The sequence below is a fragment of the Nicotiana sylvestris genome, chromosome 3 (assembly GCF_000393655.2).
Source record: "Nicotiana sylvestris chromosome 3, ASM39365v2, whole genome shotgun sequence".
Taxonomy (NCBI): domain Eukaryota; kingdom Viridiplantae; phylum Streptophyta; class Magnoliopsida; order Solanales; family Solanaceae; genus Nicotiana; species Nicotiana sylvestris.
The window spans coordinates 128612667-128630915 of NC_091059.1; the positions used below are offsets into that span (position 1 = coordinate 128612667).

At 41.5% G+C, this 18249-nt stretch overlaps 1 protein-coding gene across 1 annotated transcript; it reads right to left on the bottom strand.

The window, feature by feature from the left end:
- Positions 1–16889: 16889 nt before the first annotated feature.
- On the bottom strand, positions 16890–17792 carry LOC138888018 (uncharacterized). The gene is made up of 2 exons (XM_070169813.1): positions 17409–17792; positions 16890–17288 (listed from the first exon to the last, which is right to left on the bottom strand). The coding sequence occupies exons 1-2, from the start codon at positions 17790–17792 to the stop codon at positions 16890–16892; spliced, it is 783 nt and encodes a 260-aa protein (XP_070025914.1).
- Between the last annotated feature and the right edge of the window lie 457 nt (positions 17793–18249).

The following is an 18249-nucleotide window of genomic DNA, read 5'->3' on the forward strand; positions in this document are numbered from 1 at the left end:
GAATAAAATGATAAGAAACGACTTGAACCTCGATTTTCCGGAGGCCCTGATGATGATGTCATCCTTGTGTCATAAGCGCTCGAGGTGACCAAAACGTCCCATCGGTTCGTTTCCCCAAAACATTAAATACTTGTTAGTGGCGGTCGGCCACTAGCGCCGCCGAACCATCACTGTGTGTCTATAAATACAAGGCTTCTATTTGAATAAAAAACAAGGCTTCCACCTTCAAACTTTCTTGATCTCTTCCTCTCTTTATCTTTCTCTTTCACTACCTGTTGATCCAACCTTTTTAGCATAAAAAAAATATCAAACTCCACCTCTTTCCGCTTCCTCCCATCTGAATCAATAGCGAAAACCTCCAAACCCATTCCTCAAAAGGAGAAAGCTTCCTCCTCTTCTACTCGTCCGGCTAGTGATAAAGCGTCGGCCCTTTATAAGATTTTTCCCGGCCCTTGTGTCACAAAGTACGACTTCAAAGTAGAGAATCCCAGAGAAGTGGAACCCCGAACGCAAGTGAATTGTTTGCCCATTAGCCTCCGTACTCCATTTTTGCATTGTGTGATGCCTTCATCTATTTCGCAGCGGTTGCTTGGATGCCCCATGCGGTCACCGACCTCGAAGACTGGGTCTAGAGACTAGCCTCGATCTCCTCTTATAGCGAGCGCCGCTAGCGTGACTTGGCGAGGGGCAGATGGGAAGCCAAACATCATGGTAAGTTCATCTTGTAAGCTTTTGATGCTTTCCTCTTTATCGGAGATGTCTCTTTACTCATATTTGATTCTCCTTCATGCAAGCATTAGAGATATCTTTGAAATGAGGTCGGCTCCGCCTGGGGAAAAAACTGAGTCCCCGATTCCGAAATCGGGGAAAGATAATAAGAGTAAAAGGATCTCGAAGCCTGAAGACCCCCAAGATAAAAAGGCTCCAGCTCGAAGACACAGGAGAAATCTCATTTATGTGGATATAGAATCGGTCCACCAGCTGAATGAAGAAGAAGAAGAAGAAGATGAGGGTGAAGACTCAGCGCTGGTGGTTTGAGCCATAAAGTCGGTTGAAGCTGCAAGTCCTCCGCGCTAGAGACCCTACCTCGTGATGAGGAGGCTTTGAAGAAAGATACGGGAAAAACCCCTAAATCGCCCGAGGTCGAGATTGTTCCTCGGCCTGATATAAGCACACCGGAGGGGGCAGGTTCCGAGATCCCTAGAGCTAAATAGAGCACCCGAGTAATTTGCTCTGGGCCATGACAATAGGTCACTCTTCCTCTCTACCGGCTTATACTGAGGAGGCCATACGGGAGGCTCGGGATCTATAGATGCCTAACTTAGGTGAAGTCCTAGTGAAGAGGATCCCTTCCAGGATTGCTTTACCGGGGTTGATGACGCCGCCGATCTCAAAAATACATCTACCCTTTTCGAAGAGGCTCAACGCCTTTTATCTCGAGTAAGCATTAATTTCTATCATTGCAAATTTCTTTTCTTTCTTCTCCCTTTACCCTAACTCTTATCTTTTTTTTTGTGTGTAGGCTTTCACCAAGTTTAGGGCCGACCTGAGCCAATGTGAGGCCAAGCTCCAGAAGACCTCGGATGAAAGGAACAGTTTGAAGCTTCTTTGCAGTCAAAAGGAGGAGGAGCTCAGGGATCTTCAGGCAGACTTGGCCAAGGCTCGTAAGGATGAGGTCGAGCTAGACAAGCAAGTAACTGTCATTTTGAAAGAGTACGATCTACTCGACCCAACTATGAAGGCTAATACTTCAATGTCTTAGCTGCAGCAAAAACTGGAGAGGATCGAGCTGCTTTGAGGGGAGGTCGATCAGATCAAAGCCGGCTGTGATCAGTGGAAGGAGAATATGGACCGCCTTGCTGCGGAGAAAGAGGCTGCTTTGGCCAAACTGGAATCGGCCGAGGCCTAACTTCAGGGCCCAGTCCAAAAGGATCGACGAGCTAGAGGTCAAGCATGCTGAGGCCAAGGTAGAGGTCGGGGAGACGAAGATCGCGGCTGACGAAACCACTATTGTATACTTGGCCAATGCTAAGGCTGCCCCAACGTAGCTAAGAGAAGCCTCCGACTGAGAGCGACAAAGCAATGATTTGGCCAAGTTCAAATCTCGAAGGGAGACCCTCGAGGAAATCCACGCTCGAGGTTACGACCTCTCTAAAGAGATAGCTCAAGCAAAGGCGCTTGAAGCTGATGCCAGGTTTCTCGTCTCCTCTGACGATGATGATGATGATGATGAAGGCAGCCAAGGCGGGTCTGACAATGATGAGGGGCCCGAAGGAAAAGTGACTCCCGAGGGAGAAACCAGCCCCGTGCATAGTTAGGATTTTTTCTTTTTCTTTTTGTAAGACCTCTGTCGGTCTCTTGTACATATCTTTTTTCAAATATATAAAAGAAAATTTCTCTTGAATGTCTTCTTGATCTTTATAAATATGTTATTTGCCTTGCAAAATTTTAGCATAATCTTATGCTTTGAACGGTGTATTCGAGACTTTGTCTCGGGTGGCTTCCTTGAAGTTACCATGGTCGAGTTCGAATTTTGAGGCATAGACTTTTAAGGGTTTCTGTCGGATAACGTTGAGTCCACGAGCCATAATCAAGTTATTATTTATTTGACTCAGGATAATCGAACCCTTGGGTTCGGATTGAGTGAGAACAAGATCTCAAACCCTAAGTGTATTGGCCCTTAGGCTCTTTTAGATCGGGTTGTTATGGACTTTAAAAGATTTCTATTATTCCCCTCTTTTGGCTTAAAATACTTAGTGAAAATTTCTTTATGCCTTAGCATGTATTTTTTACCCATTGGGTTTTTTGAGGGTTCAATGTTGATTGAAACCCTTCTGCTTTTTGTGCCTTAGCACGTTTTTGTTAAGATAATTTTGATACCTCTTAAGGTTTTTTGAGGAATGATTTTATCGAAGCCCTTTTATTATTTGCCGAGGGTAGACTTTTTTAACAATTTTTCAAAGAACTTGAAAGCCTATTTTGATTGCGGGGTTCGGATGTCTCTGAGCCGCATTAATTCGGCTGTAGCCTTTGGGTATGCCTCTTGTGCTTATTCCCCAATAACACTTCGAACTTGTTTGAGGTGTTAGTCCCGGAGAAAGATGGTTTTGGCCTATAGATAGAGGGGCGCCTCTTTGAGGTTTTATGAATCCGAGTTTAGATAACTCGAATATGTTGATTGTCGATGACAGTCCCCAAGTGTTCGAGGTATATTTGTGCTTGGCCCTTGAGCCATTTCTCACAAAATCATAAGTATGGAGCTTGTATAATAGCAAATTTTCTTTGAGACACAAAGTGTTTGTTATAGAAAGAATGCTTCTTTGAATAATTTATACATACGTACATGTTTTGCCATCAGGGCTTGACTAATCTATATGGACATGGTTCACTCGACCGTTTGTCCCATTACAAGGTTTCCCTATCAAGACCATTTGACATAAAGTACTTTTCTCGAAAATATAACCTCTGAGGATGATGCCCCCCAGTATTCGAGGTTGATTGAAAAGAAGCCCTGGATACTGTTGAATTTTCCTCAGGTAGCACATAATTGTTGCCTCGTTAAAAACCTAGTCGGAAAAATCCATTAGAGATAAAAATCGATATAAGGGACAAAGAGTACAAAGCATGCTTTAAAACCTAAGATCTTCGTGTTGAAGAGTTTTCTCGACGCCTCGATCGAACACCTACAATAAGTTAGTATCAAATACAAATAAAATAGGGAGAAAGTCATACCTCAACAATAATATCATTTGAGTAGTGATACATTCCAATTGTTTGGCAATTGTTTGCCCTCCATCGTGCCAAGTTTGTAAGATCCCTTTCCGATGACACCGATGACTTGATATGGTCCTTCCCAATTTGGGCCTAGTTTCCCATCATTTGGGTCTCAAGTATTGAGGGTGACTATCCTTAGAACTAAGTCCCCGATGCCGAAGTGGCAAAGTTTGGCTCTTCTATTGTAATATCTCTCGATTCTTTGCTTCTGTGCAGCCACCCGAACAAGCGAAGCTTCTCATTTTTCATCTAATAGTTTGAGGCTAGTATTCATAGCCTCGTGATTTGATTCCTCCATTGCATGTCAAAATCTGGCGCTAGGTTCCCCGACCTCAATTGGAATTAAGGCCACAGAGCCATATACTAAGGAGAACGGGGTTGCCCCCGTGCTGGACTTTGATGTTGTTCGATATGCCCAAAGAACTTCGGGTAGAACTTCTCTCTATTTCCCCTTAGCGTCGCTCAAACTTTTCTTTAAGTTTTAAATGATAGTCTTGTTCGTCAATTCGGCCTGTCCGTTTCCGCTTGGGTGATACGGCATCGATAAGATCCTTTTTTTGTGTTCTTCGAGGAACTCCGTTACCTTGCTGCTGATGAATTGCTTTCTGTTGTTGCATACAATTTCAGCAGGTATCCCGAATCGACACACGATATGGTCCCAGATGAAGTCTATAACTTCTTTTTCTCTGACCTTCTTAAAGGCCTGTGCTTCCACCCATTTAGAAAAGTAGTTAGTCATAAACAAAATGAATTTAGCTTTACCCGGGGCCGTTGGAAGAGGGCCGACGATATCCATCCCCCATTTCATGAATGGCCATGGGGATATGACTGAATAAAGTTTCTCTCCGGGCTGATGGATCATCGGTGCAAACCTTTGACATTTATCACATTTTCGAACAAACTCCTTAGTGTCTTTTTCCATGTTATCCCAGTAGTACCCTACTCTAATGATTTTATGAATCAAAGATTCGACGCCGGAGTGGTTCCCATAAGTGCCTTCATGGACCTCTCGTAAAAAATAATTGGTGTCCCCCGGCCCTAAATCAAGCTTGTAGAGTTTATCTCGGCATGACCCTCCTCAACCATAGATCTCAATAATTGGATGACAGTCCCCGGGATAATATCGTCTTCCTCGACTGATGATCCCAAATTCGCAAGTGCATCGGTCTCACTATTTTGCTCTCGAGGTACGTTATCTAGAGTCAGCTCCTTGAAGCGGTGCAAAGTTACCTGTAGCTTGTCCAAATACCTTTGCATTCTATCCTCTCGAACTTCGAAGCTTTTGTTTACTTGGTTCACCACCAATAAAGAGTCACACTTGGCTTCAATGACTTCTGCCCCAAGCTTTTATCTAGCTCGAGACCTGCAATCATGGTATCGTAATCGGCCTCATTGTTAGTCAACCTAGAAGTTTTGATAGACTACCTAATAGTGCTACTTGTGGGTGGCTTCAAAACGATGTCTAGCCCGAAACCTTTCACATTAGAAGCGCCGTCTGTGAAAACGGTCCATACCCCCAATGATGTACCTGATTTTAACAAGATTTCCTTTTCAACATCGGGTACGAGGGTTGGCGTGAAATCGGCCACGACGTCTGCTAAAATTTGAGACTTGATGGCCATTCGGGGTTGATACTCGATATCGTACTCACTGAGTTTGATGGCCCATTTGGTCAATTGACCAGAAAGTTCGGGTTTGTGCAAAATATTATAAAGTGGATAAGTGGTTAACACACATATGGGGTTACTTTGAAAGTATGGTTTTAACTTTCTAGAAGCACTTATTAGAGAAAATGCTAATTTCTCTAAGTATGGATATCTAGTTTCTGCTTCCCCTAAGGTTCGACTTTCATAGTAAACGGGAAATTACGTACCTTGGTCTTCACAAACTAGGACACCACTCATCGCGGTTTTCGACACTGCCAAGTATAAGTAAAGTTTCTCATCTGCCTTCGGGGTGTGAAGCAATGGTGGGCTCGATAGGTATCACTTTAATTTCTCTAATGCTTGTTGACACTCCGGGGTCCAGGTGAAATCGTTCTTCTTATTGAGTAAAGAAAAAAATCTGTGACTTCGATTCGATGACCTCAAGATAAATTGGCCTAAAGCAGCTATCCGCCCAATTAGCCTCTACACAGCTTTTACGCTGTCCACGACGGTGATGTCTTCGATGGCCTTGATTTTATCGGGGTTGATCTCGATCCCCAGATTTGACACCATGAAGCCTAGGAACTTGCTCGAGCCGACCCCGAAAGCATATTTCTCGGGGTTGAGTTTCATGTTATATTTCCTCAAAATCTCGAACGTTTCCTGCAAATGAGCCAAATGGTCCTCTACGCGCAGTGACTTAACTAGCATGTCATTAATATAAACTTCCATTGACTTACCTATTTGTTCTTCGTACATCTTATTTACTAGGTGTTGGTAAGTAGATCCTACATTTTTTATACATTGTAACAATATGTTCCATACTTGGTGATAAATGAGGTCTTCCAGGTTCATCTAAATTTGATTATACCCAGAATAGGCGTCGAGAAAGGTAAGGATCGCGTGGCCAGCCATGGCATCGATCATGCGATCGATGTTAGGCAGTGGAAAAGAGTTTTTAGGGCATGCCTTGTTTAAATCCTTGTAATATACACACATTCTAATTTTGTTCCTTTTTTAGGGATTACGACTATATTGGCTAACCATTCGGGGTATTTTACCTCCCTAATGGACCCTTTTGTGAGAAGTTTAGTTACCTCGTCCTTTATGAACACATGCTTTACCTCAGACTAGGGCCTTCTCTTTTGTTTCACCGGTTTGAACCTGGGGTCAAGGCTTAGCCGATGCGTTGTTATCTCTGGTGGGATCCCTGTCATGTCTAGATGGGACCAAGCAAAACAATCTATGTTATCGATAAAAAATTGAATAAGCTTTTTCCTCAGTTCGGGGGTAAACCCTGTTCCCACGTATACCTTTCGCTTGGGCAGGTATTTGATCAATATAACCTATTCCAGTTCCTTGATAGTTGATTTGGTAGCGTTGGAGTCTTCAAGAACAATAAAGGTTTGTGGGGTCAGAAAATCCTCCTCTTCTTATTCTATCTCCTGCTTTCCTGATTCGGTCAAGGCTGGTGGCTGTCATTGCTATTTGGTTTTCTATTTACCTTTGATGCCCGACCTTTCTGTCGATACCGGTACTACCTCGTCAACCGCAAACATTTCCTTTGCAGCATGCTGCTCCCCGTACATTGTTTTTACATCGCCCGACATCAGGAATTTCATCATTTGGTGGAGAGTCGAAGGGACTGCTCTCATATTGTGAATCCATGGCCTTTTGAGTAGGGCATTGTATCTTATGTCGCCCTCGATCACATGGAACGTGGTATCTTGAATGGTTCCAGCCACGTTCACTGGTAGAGTAATCTCTCATTTAGTTGTTTTACTGGCCATATTGAAGTCGTTTAAGACTCGAGCTGCGAGCATAATCTGATCTTGTAGGCCGAGTTGCTCCACGACCCTCGATCGGGTGATATTTTCCGAACTACCTGGATCCACTAAAACATGCATAACTTGAACTTTATTTAATAAGATAGAAATTACCAAAGCATCATTGTGTGGTTGAGAAATGCCTTCTGCTTCTTCATCGTTGAATGATAAGGAGCCCTCGGGCATGTAATCCCCGGTCCGCTTCTCCCTAGTAATTGATACCTTAGTGCGTTTGAATACGGGCCCTTGTGGAATATCGACCCCGTCGACGATCATATGAATGACATGTTGTGGTTCCTCCTGTTCATTTTTCCTATTGGCATCTCTGTCTCTGAAGCGATTCTTGGCTTGATCGCTGAGGAACTCTCGAAAGTGGCCCTCGTCGAATAGAAGGGCTACCTCCTCCCTTAATTGCCTGCAATCCTCGGTCTTGTGACCATGCGTGTCATGGTACTTGCACATCAAATTTGGGTTTCTTTGGTGATGGGTTTACAATACCTTAGCTTTATTTTTTGATGATCTAACAAACTTACCGTCAAAGAACCAGATAAGGAACCTGACACACTTGGCACACAACTGAAATCAATAGACTCCAGCTAATATGAGCTTCTACGACTTTAAAAGATAGAGAATCAACACAGGGACCTGATACCCTTGCGTTTCCCTAACAGTAGTACGAAGTTAACTGTCTATAGCTAAAAAGTGACTGCCTGCATTGTACATAGAAACAGTGCAGCACAGTTCTGCAGTCACTTCTCATTTGACCTACCAAGTGATTACATCATTCAAGTGATGTCATCCATGTTGTATTAACATTAAACATTACAACAAAAAATCACTTGAATACTTGAGAATTCATTCAAGCATTCAAGCATTCAAGCATCTGACATTCAAGTATTCAATTCTCAAGTGCATCTAGAACAAAGTTTAACACTACTACGGACCAGTTCCTAGAGCTAGTATTTTGTATGTCCTTAGTTGAGTTGTAACTTTGTAATTGTTCTTTATTGTAATTCCTACTTTGCTTATCTAGAAGCGGTACTTAGGAACCCCTTGTAAAACCATAAACCCTTAGTATTTGTGTCGTGACTAGAGTTAGTCATGAGTTCAAGTCTTTGTAATAGGTGTATTGCAAAGTGGCTTGTAATAGGTGTATTACAAGTTAGTGAGGGACTAAGAGTTTAATTCCTATATTGCATAGGTTGTAATCTAAAGTTGCTCATAGTAAAGTTGAAATCCTACCAATGTAGGTCGTATTTTTTTATCCATTTGAGCAGGGATTTTTCCACGTAAAAACTCCCTATTTTATTTACTTAATGTTTTATTAGCATTCTTAGTGGAAACTCATAGATGACCTGGTCTCTAATAGTTTGGGAAGGATTGGTTTGTATGGGTCTAGGCCACCTAGTATCTTTGATCCTTCCGATTGCCGAGACAATGCCTGATGCATCGACGCTAAAGTTATATTCCGATAACAGAGGTGCCTCTATAGGATCGACATGCTTATCAAAACCACTTTTGCTCATAAGTCCCCGAGAATTTTGTCCTCGATCGTTTCTCCGATCATTCCGAGAGGGATTGTGCCCCAAGCCACTGTTTCTTCGATCTGCGGTATATGGTTGATACCGTTCTCTATTCAACCTTGTCTCTCTATCGATGTTCCTCGGGGTTTTAATTGCCAATATGTTTGGATGTACTGAACCGGAAGGGGCTCCTAATTGGTCATCCTCGACCCTGATCTTTGATTGATATCGATTGTGCACATCTGCCCATGTTACAGCTGGATACTGACTAAATTTCTCTTCAATTGTCGTGATACTATCGAACTCCGCTCATTCAACCCCTGGGTGAAAGCTTGAACGGCCCAATCATCTGTGATCAGTGGTAACTCCATGCGTTCCATTTGAAATCGGGATACGAACTCCCTTAGCATTTCGTTATCCCTTTGTCTTATCTTGAAAACATTCGATTTTCTTGTTGCGACCTTTATGGCCCCGATGTGTGCCTTCACAAAAGAATCTGCTAACATGGAAAATGAGATGATGGAATTTGGTGTCAAGTTGTGGTACCAAATCATTGCTCCCTTTGATAGAGTTTCCCCAAAAATTTTCAACAAAACGGACTCGATCTCATCGTCTTCTAAGTCATTTCCCTTTATCCCGCATGTGTACGAAGTGATATGTTCATTAGGATCAATGGTCCTGTTGTATTTAGGTATATCCGACATACGGAACTTCTTAGGAATGGACTTCGGAGCCGCACTCTGAGGAAAAGGCTTCTGCACGAACTTTTTTAAATTCAAACCCTTTAAGATCGGGGGTGTTTTTTTGTCATTATCTTTAATTTTATTTTCTCCTGACTCAATTCTTTTAGTGAGCTCCTCGAGCATTTTCATAATTGTAGGATCAGTCCCTGATTCGTTACCATTCAACCTTTCTAGCACTGACTCGGTATGACGAGTGATTTCCAGCTCGACCATACTCAGAGTTTTTTGTTGACTCTAAACCTGAGCAATAGTGTCCTGCTGAGCCTGTAACATCTTGAATATTACCTGGAGACCAACTCCCCCATCTCCTACGCCCTGTATTCCTTGGTCCCTAGATCGGCCTTTCCTATGCACACTCCCTTCGGAGTCCGCGCCTAAATCTGCATTCAAAGCAATGTGCAAACTGATATCGACTGGATCGACGATCGGAACTCCCCCGAGATTAGCCAGTGGCACCCCTAAAGCAATTACGTTATCATTTTCCCCATGAAATCTAAGACCATCATCACCATGTGCGGGTGCATTTTGTGAGTTTGACATGTTTCAACTTGAGAACAAAAATTCTTAACAAGAACAAGTGTGAAAATAACAAGTGTGAAAATAATGTGTGTTATCAGAATCAACACTGAAAAAAATCACTATTATCCTTAGCCTCACGGTGGGCGCTGTTAGTTTATATGAATCCACCAAACTATAGAGTACCTGGTGCTCTATGAGTTTCTCCTTAGAATACTAATTAAAACAGTAAGTAAATGAGACATGGGATTTTTACGTGGAAAAATCCCAACTCAAGGGGACAAAAACCACGACCTACACTTGTAGGCTTTCAGCTTCACCAACTTGTAAACACACTATTACAAGCCACTTTGACTCTATTACAAAGACTTCAACTCAAATAACTTATGATATACTTATCATAAGCCACTTTGTCACTCATTGGTTACAAAGACTTTAACTTATGACTAACTCTAGTCACAACACAAACTCCGAAGGTTTATGATTTTGAGTTTCCTAAAACAAAGCTTCTAATAAATCAAGATAGGAGTTACAATGAAGATTAAACAACAAGATTATAACTCAACTACGGATACACATAGACTCATTGTGGAACTGATCCTTAGTGGAGTTGTCTTCTTGTTCTTGACACACTTGTGACTTCAATGCTGGATCAGATATTTGAATTTCTTGAAAGAATATCACTAAATGATCAAGTGAATATCTTGTGCCTTGCACCATGTCGTTATACTACCAAAGACATCCCAAGGATGATGTCAATTCTTGGTTGGTACAAGCCTCTTCCCAATGGGAAGTGACAGCTGCACTGTCGCGTGTACAGTTGCAAGCAGTTACTTTCTGCAGTTGCTTTTTAGCTGTATAGTTGACTTGTACTTCTGTCAAAGAAAATCCAGGGATCAGGTCCCTGTCTTGTTCCTCTTTTCTCTTTATTTATAGTAGTTCACATTAGCTGGAGTTCAGGCTGGACTTCGTTCATTTGTAATGTGTACCAAGTGTGTCAGGTTCCCTATATGGTTCTTGACAGTAAGTTTGTTAGATCATCAAAACATAAGACAAAGACATTGAAAACCCATCAATTTCCCCCTTTTTGATGATGACAAACTTAGACATTGATAACATTTATTTAGAGCAGAAATAACTAGATGAGGTAACAGGAACTTCACAAGTTCCCCCTGATCTTTTTCTTTTGATTCCCACTTAATCAGATCCCCTGTTTCAATTTCCATTGCATTATACTATACTTCCCCCCTTTTGGCATCATTAAAAATACACAAGCAGGGAAACAACATAAATAAGTCTAACACAGCCAACTCATGCCATATATGTGCATACAACATGACAAAAAAGAGAAGCAAAAGGAAAACAACATTGTATAAGCAAAAAGAAGAGTTGTTTCATTGATATTAAAATGGACTGATTAAACAGGAGCAATAACGGTGACATCCAACATGCCATCAAAAAAAAAAAAAAAAACAACAGCCACAAAACATGATAACAGAAGACAACTGGTCATTGAGAGGTTTCTAAGGGGCACTAAAAGAGGAAACTTGGAGAAGGAGGCAGCAAGGGTTTTGAGAACCAGGTCCATACTGGCATTTGCAGACTGTTTATCTTCAAGCAATTTTGCACGAAGCTCATTATTTTCCTTGGTCAAGCGGGCAACTTCTTCATTGGTGGAATTAACAAAACCAGGTGCCCCAACAGCTTGACTAAGCTGAGTTCCCAGTATGGCATTCTAAGCCCTCAACCTCCTGATCTCTTCGGTAGCAGCATTTTGAGCATTGATCAGCTGAGAAATGGTCGAGGTGCTTCCACCAACCTTTTCTACACACTCACATTCTTCCAGAGTGGTTTTGGAGAAGGTTTGCTTGCGGATTCCCACTTTGGTATTAGCCCAAGGAACTGTATAGAACATAAACACTCAAGTGAGGAGAAAGCCATATGGAAGCCCGTGATTGCCACCTTTAAAGTTTTCCACCTTTTGCATATGTTCTATCATGATTGCTGGCAGATTGATCGGGACAAACTCATCAAGAGCCTCCATTAAGACCAGATCAGACTTTAAAGCGATAGACCGCCTCTTAGCACGAGGTAAAAGCACCTTATTAACCAGCTCAAAGAGAAGCTGATACTCAGGAAGTAGTGCCTTCTTATGCACCCGTTCCCCTTGCTGAATAGCTTGCTCTTTCATGATAGCTCTCCTAAAGTTAGCACCACAGGCACCCTTGACTGAGGACATCCCTTCACATGAAATTTGGAGAACTTTACCTAATGTTGAAGCGTCAAGCATAATGTCTACTCCATTTACTAGCACACATATGTGATCCCTCTCAACAGTGAAGAGAGATGCGTAGAAATTTTGTACCGCATCTTCGCACACCTTAGGCACATCCTCTTGAAACAAATGATCCCATTGCTGAAATTCCACCATCTCCAGAACTTGCTTCATTCCTGCCATCTCCAAGATTGTTGGGTCAAACATACGACCCCACAAGACTTTCTGAGTTCTCAATCTCTCATGCCAAAGACCACTGTCACTAGGTATAGTCTTCATAGAACCAGGCCCCCCTACAGTTTCCCGTTTTCATTTTCTAGATCCTTCAACAGACTTCCCTTTCTGGCTTACAACCCCAATAGTATCTCCTTCAGACATAGCTTGCTCAACTATAACCTTCTTAGACTTACTGCTACCCTTCACGGATGTTCCACTTTGTTTTTCAATTGCTTCATCGGAAGCTCCAACCACAAACTTCTGGATTTTCGTAGATCGTTTTACTAAGGAACTGGGTTTCTCTATAGCATCTTCATCAACCTCAACCATTGGAATGCTTTTGTCAGTTACAAATTCCCCCTGTTTCATCAACCTCTTCTTCTTTGTCTTGACACTCCTCTTACTTTTCTGCAAGGCAAACTCGAAAGCCTCTTTCTGCTGCAACCTAGTAGTGGGTCGCTTGAAAGAGGATTTAGGAGTCTCTGCTAGTTTGTGCATCTTAAACCGCACGCTGAGAACCATATCATCTTCATCAACATGGATCTTACTGGGTGGAATGGATTCCAAGGGCTTACGATAAACAAGAGGTTCCTGGGTTGATTGAACTGGAAGAGGATCAGGTTCTCCAACAGATTTTTTTGTGACTATTTCATGGACTGGAGACTTGAAGAGTACCAAGGTTCCTTCATCGCCTAAGAATGGAATTTCTCCCCCCTAAGATTTAGACAAAAAGGAAGCTCCTTCATTCAAAAGACTCTCAGCAACAGATAGCCATGATATTGTGTGCTGCTTCCTTTTCTGGTGACTTCGTGAGAGCCACTGAATCCAAAATGGAGGAGTTCAGATACTGATCAGGATCATCCTCAGAGACCTCTGACACCTGAGTGGTAACACTTTCTGAGTGTTCTTTGGTGAGATCAGAAGAAGGGGGAGACATGGGGTTTTCAACACATGGAAGGGAAATAGAGTTTGATGGAGAAGGAAAAACAATAGGAGATAAAGAGGAAACATGTGTAGGTGCAGTTGTATTGGGGATAGTGGAAGAGTGGATTTCTGGAGATGACTTTAAGGAGGATGGGGGAGTGGAAGTGGTGTTGATGGTATGAGAAGGAAGAGATTGTTCGTTTGCTATTGTAGGAGGATTTGGTAGAAAATTTGAGTGAGAGAGAAGTGAAGAGGAGATCACAGAGATACAAAGGAAATGAAGGTTCAGGACTGCTGTGAGAGAGAGAGAGTTTTATGGGAAGAAGGGCTAATAATGAGAAGGGAGAGAAACGGGTTCTGAAGTGTTTTGAAACGGCAATAGGTTTGTGGGAATACGTAATATGCAGAGGAGGTGAAAGGATTTGAAAGATAAGACGTGACATGCAGACTCTGAAAAGTCAGATGATGTGGCAGTTGAATTAATTTTGTTAACCTTTTTGAGAAAGCATGCGAGAAAAAATACATTACTACTAACTTGTGATACAGGAACCTGATTCCCAAATATTTTTTTGAAAAAGATTTTAGCAGCTCTTCTTTCTCAGTTCAGCATTGTTCATTTAGCTTCTATGATCGTCATGCGTGTTTACGTGCAACGGTATCAATGTGAGTTAGGCTTGGCTAGAAAACACTTTGGCTAGTTTTACCTGAAGGTGATTTTCGTAGCCAATTGATGAGGAATCAGGTTCTCAATTAGGCTTCAATAGCTCCAGCTTCACCCTGTTTCTTTCAAAATGTTCCCTACTTAATGATTTGATGAAAATATCTTCAATTTGGTCTTTTGTGCTACATAACTTCATACAGATCAGCCCTTTCTCCGTATCTGACCTTAATGCGTTTGGTTCTCTTGTGCTGGACTGGGTTCTTTGCCATGTTAAGAGCGTCTGCTTCAACTATTGAGAGAACCACTGGGTTATGTTTCCTTGTACCCCATGAGATTGAGCATGATCTAATAGAATGAGCCATTCCAGATGTGCTCTTCTTGGTGATCCATTCAACATCCTTCAAGGCTTCCTTGATATTCTTGGGTTCTATCTGGATAGAAATACAGAGAGAACTAGGGAATCTCTAGATATTGATCTTGTTTGAATCCAGCCTCAAGGAGTGATTATGTTATCAAGTGGATGGGAGCTTTTATGTTTCCATTTGAGGACTAAAGTTTGATTAGTAGAGGAGCTGGGTGAATTAAGTGGATTTCTCTGCACTCATTGTTCTGCTACTTGTGGAGTCTCTGCTCTCATTGTTCTGCTACTTGTGGAGTACCTTGTGATGCATCTCTAACTTTTCCTTCAACTTCAGTGGCAGTAATTAAAGTACCAGGTTCCTCTTGAGAAGTGGGAGAAGATGTTGCATTGTCTTCACCTGTCTCCTTCATTTGACTCATCATATCAGCATTGCCATTTGTAACGTCAGATATTTCACCAGGAACCAAAAAGTGGTTCATTATCTAGAACATCAATGTTTCCTTCCTTGTTAGAGGAGGGTGTCTCGTTGAATAGCACATGAACACTTTCTTTCACACATTGTGTCCTTTTGTTGTAGGCTTTGTAGACTTTTCCTTGAGAGGAATATCCTAGAAGAATTCATTCATCACTTTTTGCATCAAACTTTCAAAGCTGGTCTTTCCCGTTGTTGAGAACATAGCAATTGCATCCAAAGATTCTCTGATAAGTTATCTTTGGTTTTCTTCCATTGAACATCTCATAGGGGGTTCTGTTTGGGAGGGACTTGGTCATACACATGTTCACCAAGCAGCAAGCAGTGTTTATTGCTTCTATCAAAGATTTTTGGCGATTCCACTGTCAATGAGCATTGTCTGTGTCATGTCTTCCAAAGTTCAGTTCTTTTTTTCACAACCACCATTATTTTGTGGAGTCCTTGGTACTGAGAAGTTTTGAGTGATTTCATTACAAAGCTCATTAAGTTTGGCATTTGTCAAATTATGTCCCGTGGTTAGATCTGATGCATGCTACCTTCAATTCCATCTTCACGTGGATCTTCTTGAAAGAGACAAAAATACCTCGAAAGTCTCACCCTGTGATCTAAGAATTAGTGACCAGGTGAATCTTGAATTTGGCAGACCACGAACCAAGTCCTTCTAAATCATTTTATTCAGAGGTGAGAAGCTTGCATGCCCCAATCTTCTATGCCAAAGTTCTGCATCATCAACAACTGCATTCAAGCAGCTCATATCACCCACTTGTAGAAATTCAAAGTCAGCAATGTAGATGTTCTTGTATCTTTTGGCTACTAAGCCCACTTTACCAATTATCAGATTGGTAATTGTGCACATTTTTAATACGAACTCTACTTTGTTCCCTTTATCACAAATTTGAGAAATACTCAAGAGACTGTACTTCAAGCCATTCACATAGTACACGTTCTCAAATGAGTGTGGAAGAGACTTTCCAACTTTTCCAACACCGAGAATGTACCTTTACCTTGTTTTTTTTAATTTCCAAAGGGTACATTCCCTCCCTGTAGGGCTTTTAATGAGAGAAAGTTCATGGTGTTTCCAGTCATGTTTTACTGTCCACGATTCATTGCAGTCCGCTTCCTCTCACTGTTCCCTACACATGTGAATCATGGGTTGGATTTAGGAACTCAAACTAGTTTGGGTCCCTTGTGATGAGAAAAGGGATGAATAAGAGCTTTCTAGTCCATGCATGCAATATTCGTTTCTTGCGAGTGGTTCCTGGTCCTTATTTAGTAGTCACTTTTTCAGTAAACAATTTGTTTTTCTGAACAGATTGAACCCTGGCCTGGCAATTTTCTTTGAAGTGCCCATTGTTCCCATAGTGGGTACAAAGCCAGTTATCAGGAATTATGACGTACTTACTGTGAGGGTTGTAAGGAGTTTTCTCCTTTTGAAACTCGATTCCCTGTCTGTTTCCACTATTATTGAAGTAAATAGTAGTGACAACATCTGAGGACCAAGTCCACTTGAGAGATTTCTCAAGATCAAGTTTTACTTTCTTCAATTCAACTTGAAGCTGCCTATTTTTCTCGAGTTCACAACATAGACTAGTTTTAATATCATTTAATTCTTTTTCAAGCTTGATGTGTGACTCACTAGCTACTTCTCTCCCCTTTCCAATACTTGCAGACCTAAGTTCTAATTTGAGTCACTCAATAATTTCCTCTAGGTCAGTGATTATCACCAAAAAGTCACCCCTCTCTTGCTCAGTAGCTGCAATTTTCTCTTCTAGAGTGTGCTTTTCATTGCTAAAGCTTTCTGTGGTTTCCTTCAAATCAACAACCACTACCATCAAGTCATCTCTATCATTTTCTACACTATTTATTTTTTCATTCAAAGCTTCCTTTTCTTTTTCAAGATTAGCTATGGTCTCATTTAGATCAACTACACATGCCACCAGATCATCTCTAGATTATTCAGCATCTCCTAGCTCTATGATCAAGATATCCTTATCATTAATAAGGCTATATGCATCAATTAGAACATTTGCTAATGCCATTAATTTCTTAGAAGAGTAAGACTTCAGATTTCTCTGAATATCCCTAAAATTTACCTCATCATTTTCATCCTCTTCATCATCGTCGAACTGAGCCATCAACGCAAACAGTGAGTCATATTTTGTTGCTTCAGTTTCCACTGCCTTCATGGAGTTATTTTCTGCATTTGATTCACCTTTTGATTCACTGGAGGAGTCTTCCCAAGCAGCAAGAGCTTGCTTCACAACATTGTCAGCTGCACTTTTTCGACTGAATTGTTTGTCAGGAACCGGGTTCCTTTTTGCTGCTTTGTCAGAGTTTTGTTTGTACTGCTCCTGTTTCAGAAGTGGGCAGTCTTTGATGAAATGCCCTAGCTTTCCGCACTTGTAACAGAGATCATTGTTCCTTGCCTTACTTGAACTACCCTATTTTGGTATACCACCATTTCTTCAAACCATATTTTGAAACCTTTTAGTAAGATAGGCCAGATCACTATCTTCTTCACTTGAGTCACTATTTTCAGCCTTGAGCAGCAGGTTCTTCTCCTTCTTTGGCTCTCTCCTTTCACTGTCTTTCTTTCTTTTTATCTCGAATGTTTTCAGATTTCCAATCAACTCATCCATGGTTAGAGTTTGTAAGTCTTTAGCTTTAGTGATGGCATTCACCTTACTCTCCCAAGAGCCAGGTAGAACATTGAGAATCTTCCTTACAAGCTTGTTTCTGGGAATAACATCTCTAAGTGAATGAAGCTCATTTATGATACATGTGAATCTAGTGTGCATATCTTGTATAGACTCATTATCCTTCATCCTGAAGAGTTCATACTCAGTGGTGAGCATGTCAGTCTTGGACTGTTTAAACTAAGTAGTTCCTTTATGTGCGGTTTGCAATGCTTCCCATATTTCCTTGGCAGAATCACTAGCTGAGATTCTGTTGTACTCATCGGGTCCTATACCACATACCAAGATTTTCTTGGCATGATAGTTCTTTTCTACGGCTTTTCTGTCAATATCACTGTACTCTTTTCTTTTTTTGGCACCATTGGTCCAGTTTCTCCAAGTTTCTTCATAGGAACATGTGGACCATCACAAATGACGTCCCATAGCTTTGAGTCTTCTGCCATTATAAAATCATGCATACGAGTCTTCCACCATCCGTAGTACTGACCATTGAATCTAGGAGGTCTGTAGGTTGATTGTCCTTCCTCAAAGTTAGGTGGAGCAGCCATTGAGATCCTTTCTAGGTGTTAACCTTTTAGAAAGAACCTGCTCTGATACCAATTGTTAGTTTATATGA